Source organism: Orbicella franksi, chromosome 3 (genome assembly GCF_964199315.1).
Source record: "Orbicella franksi chromosome 3, jaOrbFran1.1, whole genome shotgun sequence".
Classification (NCBI taxonomy): Eukaryota; Metazoa; Cnidaria; class Anthozoa; order Scleractinia; family Merulinidae; genus Orbicella; species Orbicella franksi.
In genome coordinates, this window is record NC_138147.1 from 20,475,688 (window position 1) to 20,482,240 (window position 6,553).

The 6,553-nt window shown below is 36.8% G+C and overlaps 1 protein-coding gene across 1 annotated transcript; it reads left to right on the top strand.

Moving 5' to 3' along the window:
• The first annotated feature begins 294 nt into the window (after nt 1-294).
• On the top strand, nt 295-3,925 carry LOC145482732 (uncharacterized). The gene is made up of 2 exons (XM_081461375.1): nt 295-822; nt 3,234-3,925. Exons 1-2 carry the CDS (start codon nt 501-503, stop codon nt 3,560-3,562), a joined length of 651 nt encoding a protein of 216 aa, XP_081317501.1. The 5' UTR covers nt 295-500; the 3' UTR covers nt 3,563-3,925.
• Nucleotides 3,926-6,553: the final 2,628 nt, after the last annotated feature.

A 6,553-nucleotide genomic window follows, 5' to 3' on the forward strand; every position in this document is an offset into this window, starting at 1 on the left:
TGTTGTACCATGACGTTTCCATGGTGGGCTCTGTAAATTTCTGCGAAACATTTCGACGAATATCTGAAGTTTGGGAAAACGTACAGACTAAACTTGGAGAAATGTCTTCTTTATTTATGTTTTATAACATCACAATTTCTTGACTTCCACTGAATGGTTAACAATCTTTTTTTTTTTATTGCGTGACAGTTAAAACAATCTATCTTGACCTATCTTGACCAGCAGCTTTTCAAAAAAGAACAATTTAAACTTAATGAGGATGACTCGGTAGACTATTTCAGCTGCCCATTTTTCCTGCTATAAATTTTGTTGTTGTTTTTTTGTTATTTTCTGTTTATTTTTTGTTTATGTTTGTTTATGTTTTTATTTATTTATTATTTATTTGTTTTTGCATGTGAAAAACCTCCTTGAAAGACCCCGAGGATGACCTGGGCACGAGAATGTAGACCGTCAATTATTCACGGGACACGTTTGCATACTGTCTTTGTCTCTCGTTGATCATGGATCGTTGGTTAGAAGTTTTCATGGTTTTTGCTATCATTTTCAACGTGAGCAATGGTGAAGAAGAGAAAGTAACGATCAAGGTCGAATATAAACCACCAGAAGAAAAATGCCAGCGAAAATCGAAGGACGGGGATTTCCTTGCGATGCATTACACAGGACGTCTCGAAAGGGATGGCTCGGTGTTCGATTCCAGTCACAATCGCGGGCATACTTTTGATTTTACAATGGGAAAAGGTATGGTAATCCAAGGTTGGGAGCAAGGACTCAAGGACATGTGTGTTGGAGAGAAAAGAAAACTTAGGGTTCCAGCACACCTGGGTAAGGACTCATTTGTTTCTTGTTAGCTTCTTAGTTGCTGAGTGTCGGAACGCGTAGGAGTTGCTAGCGAGATTGTTGGAACCCATTGACTCACTACCCTTGCCTATTTCTTGCACCTTTCCAACTGATTGCAGCCCAGTGGCCAAAGACTTCATTGAAGAGGGAACAAAACATTCCCTTTCACTTTTGAAGCCACAGAAGGTCGCCTACAAGCTTAGCGATTAATTCATCAAACAGAGAACTATTATTGGCTGGTAAAACAACGAGTTCTTTTAGTTAACTTTTGGTCACTTTTAGGCCTCGGGGAAACAAAGCTCACTGTTTCTTCACAGTCATCTAGTGTTTTGTTATACGACCTAAATGAAGAGTCTGTTGCCTTTATTCACCAGAAAATGTTACTAACGCCGAAAACTACTTGAACCATTAATTTCATTGAAAATTTGAACACTGTTCTTCAGAATTTGCATTGAGATATCCTAGTAATTCAACTTCTGCATAAACAAGTGGTAATTAACAAGAATTATTGGACAAGCTAGTTGAGGGTTATTTTCCTTCTAATTTTTTGTTTTGTTTTATTGCTGTCATTTTTTTACAAAGGCCTACTAAAGCTATGTTGGAGCAGGGCCTACAGGCTGTGGTCTAATTGGACACACTTTATTTATGAATGTGAGGACTTGAAGTTAAGGTTACTCCAAACCTTCGTGGGTGAAAAAAATTCGTACACATGCTGTTTTCAAGGAAACTCCTACAAACTAGATATCAAAGGTTATGAAATGTAGAAATTATTCGATAAAATTATATTCTGTTTTTGTGATTGCTTAATTCCTAAGGTGGCAGAAGCCGTTAACACCAAAATGACCAACTGAATAATAAACATGTCACACCTTCTCAGAGGGATATGTCAACTCAAAAAGCCACCAGCCAATGAAATAACAGAGCCCCTGGTGTTCAAAGTATGCAAACTGGAGCTTTCCAGGAAAGCAATAGTGTGACAGGCACATTTTAGGCGCACACGTATGAGGCTGGTGGTCAACAATAATGGGCAAAACAGAAAGAAAGCGATGTGCAACAAAACAAAAAGAAACTGAGGAGAAATTGCCAAAGCATGATTAAAAGGAGGCACTCTTGACGGACATGAAATCTAAAATTGAAAGTATTCAATACAGAATCTCTGGATTGAGCAGTTTGCCATGAAAAGGTTGCTGAGGAGTCCATGTCTTTTGGGGTTCATGACACCTTGACAGTTTTGACTTTTATAAAAAAAAAAACCTCTTTTTCCTAAAAACTCGCATGTGTTTTAATATTTTATTTTCACTTTTTGAAAAATGTTACCTTAAAATAATGAACTTTAATTTTGTTGAAAAAAAAAAAAAAGAAATTTGCCAACAGTAGTCCCAGGAAGGTTTGGAGCAACCTTAACGTCCTCAAACCTTTGGTACCCGCCAAACTTGATCAAAGCCACTATCAACCTATTCATTACCAAAATCGTTATGGACAATGTACAGAGCGATGCACTCGCAAACAATGTTTCCACTCCCAAGATCGTGTTTTCCAATCCTTTCATTAACCAGAACTTTAGCTGTGGACAACTCAAGGAGACTACTACAAAGTCATGGATCAAATGTCAGTGTTGCTTTACAACCAGCTTTCATGATCAAGAAAGTCGTCAACATCATCAAAACCCGCGAACCAAAAGCGAAGAAAATTAACAAACAATGTGTTGTTTATTATGCAAAGTAGACTATGTTGGTTTTACAAATCAATACCTTGAACAACACATTAATAAACACACCAGCTCAAGATCTTTGATTGGAAAGCACATGAAATTACAACACAGAGTTGAAAAACCATCTATTTCAGATAATTTCTCCATCCTAAAAAAAGTGGTGGAATAAACTCAACTGCTTAATGTATGAAATGTTTTTCATAAAAGAACTAAAACCATCAGTTAAGGTACAGTCTGACTCGATTTGCACGAAGTTATTTGCTGATGATTAGTACACTTACATACTTCACCCATACTGGAATGCAAAGCATCTCAAACTCAACTCTTACATAACATTGACATGAACGACCTCAATCTGAGAATGATGTTTGTAACATTGAAATGTTGATTGACATTACTTTTAATCTTTCTTGTCAAATGCTTTAACAAGCAACTCATTATGCAATCTTTTTTTGTTTGTTTTTGTTTCTGTTTTGCTTTTCACCTTTCACTTGTTTTTGTCACTCATATAGTTTTTGTGAGTGATTAGAGGAGACTGCCAGTTTGATTCTCATTTGATGAGACTCTGATGATCTGATTCAGGGTTCAAACTTTCTCCTTAGCTTAAAATACTTTTCTTTCAAATTATTGCTGGCACTCCTAACAGTAGATGTTAATAATTGCTTTACTTTCAAACTGTGTTCAGGTTACGGAGATCGGGGAGCTGGTGATGTTATCCCTCCAGGAGCCAATCTTTTGTTTGATGTTGAACTAATGGAAATTAGAGCTGGAGAGGATGAAGACGATGGTTCACAATCAGCACCAAATGTGTTTGGCATGATCGACAAAGATAAAAACAATGAACTAAGTATAGAAGAAGTCAAAGAGTATTTGAAGGAACAGCAAGGATTCCCAAATGAGGATGAATCTAACCATGAAACTATTTTATCTGAAATATTTGAGCATGAAGACAAAGACAAGGATGGGGTTATTTCCTTTGACGAGTTCAGTGGCCCAAAACATGATGAACTTTAGTAAAAAAGTTGAGTAGTAAAATTGAGTTCTTTGTTTATACTCTTAGCTTATGTACAGCCACACTCCTGGTGTAGGGCTGATGCCCCCAGTGGAATTTTTCCACTTTTAGATATATTGAATAGAACTGTATCTAGTCAAAATTGTTTTCTAAGTGCTCTGTATGGCAGATGAAACATTAATACATCAATACAATCTTGGCTGATACTGCAATTGTTATTGTGTATTTATATTCAAACTCCAGCCGTAAATTTTGTAAACAATTTTGCCATTCCAAACTTTGCCATCGAGTTAATTACATTAAATGTTTGAATTTGTTCATAACATGATTCTTAGTGCAGTTTGTAATAAATTATGAGTACAGTACCTATCGTTGCAAATTTTTCAAAATTGTATGGATCATGCAGTAAGTGCCATTTTGTAGTCTTTCAAGAAAGTACAAGTGGTTTCAATGATTCCAAATTGCACAAGAAAGCTCTTGTGATTAGTTTCAGTAGTGCAGGGCTGGGTTGATCAAAGCCTGATTAAGCTAACCCCATATTAGTGAGAATTTTGATTTCAGTTTTGTAATTTTTTGGTGAAGTTTTCTGTTTACATTGTCTGTGCTTTTGTTTTGAGTTTGAAAAATCTCAAACTACACAAAATAGAAGCAGTGAAAAACATTTATACCATGAAAAATAGTACCTGGTCAGATGCATACAACTAAGCAAATGTTACTCTAAGGTTATGAAATTTCATTTGAAATGTCCAAACCAAAAATGCAATGTTTGAGTTCAAATTCAAACTTTCTTCAGTGAGAAAACATGAAAAGTACGTTAGTAGGATGTTAGCCCATTGCATGGTTGCCCCCCCCCCCCCCCCCCCCAGCAATAAATTTACTGGTACTAGTATCCATTCATGCACTTGGGTGGACAGACTGAGGCACTGAGAGTAAAGTGTGTTGCCCAAGAAGCCAACATAATTTCTCCCACCAGGGCTCCAACTCGGACCGTTCACTCTGCAGTCGAGCGCTCAAACCATGAGGCCACCAAGCCTCCCACATATTCAAGCTCATTCAAACTCGGCCCACATCAGCTATGTGACCATATCATAGCCACATCATAGATAGCCATGCTTATGAAATGGTAAATGCATTTCTAGCCATCTGATTGGTTCACTGAGTCTTGGTTAGTTTAGAATTTATATGCCCGCATTGGATATGAGATGATTATTAAAAAGTGCCCAAGTTTGTTGTAATAATCTCTTATTCAACTTGTTCAACAAGGGCGAATGGAGTAATTAACCGGGACGGCCCAGGGCCGAGCCCAGTTCATGTATTACTCGCCTTTTTTTGTTTGTTTTTTGTGTTTTTTTTTTAATTTTTGTACGCGAGTAGACCGAGTTCACCGTGAGTGGAAATTCCTTTTTCCACGGGTGTCCAAACTGCTCCCTTCCCCTTGAGCGCAAAATATCTCGACCCGAAATAGACCTCTTTACCTAAATGTTGATGCAATACTTGCCGTGAAAATAAATCATACATGTTCGACGATTCCAAATCATACATTTCGGTTATTATGTAAACAAGATTTGGTTACCGTGTTCTATTTATCATTCACTCGGTCACTTTCTACATGTAGGACAAAATGTTGTCAATCCTCCAAGAATTTGGGGACTTAGTTAAACGCCCGGGGTTAAACGACATTCGGGGCTCTCAAAAATTTTGCCTTCAAGACTCTTCAACAGTCTCAACAGTCTCAACAGAAGTGATCGATAAACATAAGGATTGTGGAGTGTTTTGAAAGGACTAAACTGCACGAGTTTAAAGGAATGCTTATGCAATATTTGCTGTTCAAAATGTGACACTAGTAATCAAAGATGTCAATAGAAAGCAAGACGTTAATAGAAAGGCAATAGTTTCATTAATAGAACCTGCGCTGGGTTAAGTGTCACAGACTGCGATACCTGAGCGCTTTTAACTCTCAGGCCTATTTCCAGGATCCTTTAGAACATAGCCGAAAGTAAATACGCACGCTGATTGGTTAAAAATCGTGTTTCTATTTAACAAAATATTAGATTATGAGCTTGGGCTAGAGAGCCTTGGGCCTCATCAGCTATCGCCTCAGAAATCGACAGCGAATAATCTTATTGTTTTAGTAAAACCCTGACTAATTAAATTAAATTCCCCTTCAGAGAGCGATTTCCAATCATTTCTCACCGTGGTATTAAACTCTACGCTCTAGCAAAATCGTGCAGATTGAATTGCTTTCTGCGTTATTTTTTTGGAAAAAAAATACCTCTTAGTCAGCGCGTCGGTTATGTTATGGACGGGTCAATGAGTGAGTGAGTGAGTGAGTGAGTGAGTGAGTGAGTGAGTGAGAGTGAGTGAGTGAGTGAGTATAGTATAGTATAGTATAGTATAGTATAGTATAGTATAGTATAGTATAGTATAGTATAGTATAGTATAGTATAGTATAGTATAGTATAGTATATCTTTATTGCGCCTTACTCTCCAAAGGGAGGTATTGGTCTGTTTACAATAAAGGTTTAACATTAACTAGTACAATAAGAAATAACATTCACTTGATTCTTTTATAATTCAAATAAAGTTGAATAAAAATTATAATGCTCATTTCATTAAGTTGAGAATCTCTTTTCTTTTTTTAAACATTAAGTTGATATATTTACCTATTATTTTTGATGTAACTCTATTGTCAGCTCTAAGTAAGTATTTAGTTCTCTCGTTATCGCTCAGATTTGAGTAAAGTGCATCTTTGTTTGAAATGTGAGAATGGAGCTCAACTCTCATGGTAGCATACCCCTGGCAATACATCAAGAAATGCTGTTCGTGTTCTACGCAATTTTCTTTGCATACTAAGCATGTTCTTTCCTCTACTGGGATTGATGCTCCTTTATTTTCATATTTTCCAGTTTGTATTCGTAATGCGTGACATCCTAACCTAAGCCTTGTCAGGCTAATTCTGTGTGCTGAGTTTGTAACCATTTTCAGGTAATTTT

Coding starts and splice junctions, on each gene's coding strand:
- LOC145482732 (XM_081461375.1), top strand. CDS start 501: ATGGATCGTTGGTTAGAAGTTTTCATGGTTTTTGCTATCATTTTCAAC. Junction 823..3,233: donor TAGGGTTCCAGCACACCTGG/GTAAGGACTCAT, acceptor AACTGTGTTCAG/GTTACGGAGATCGGGGAGCT.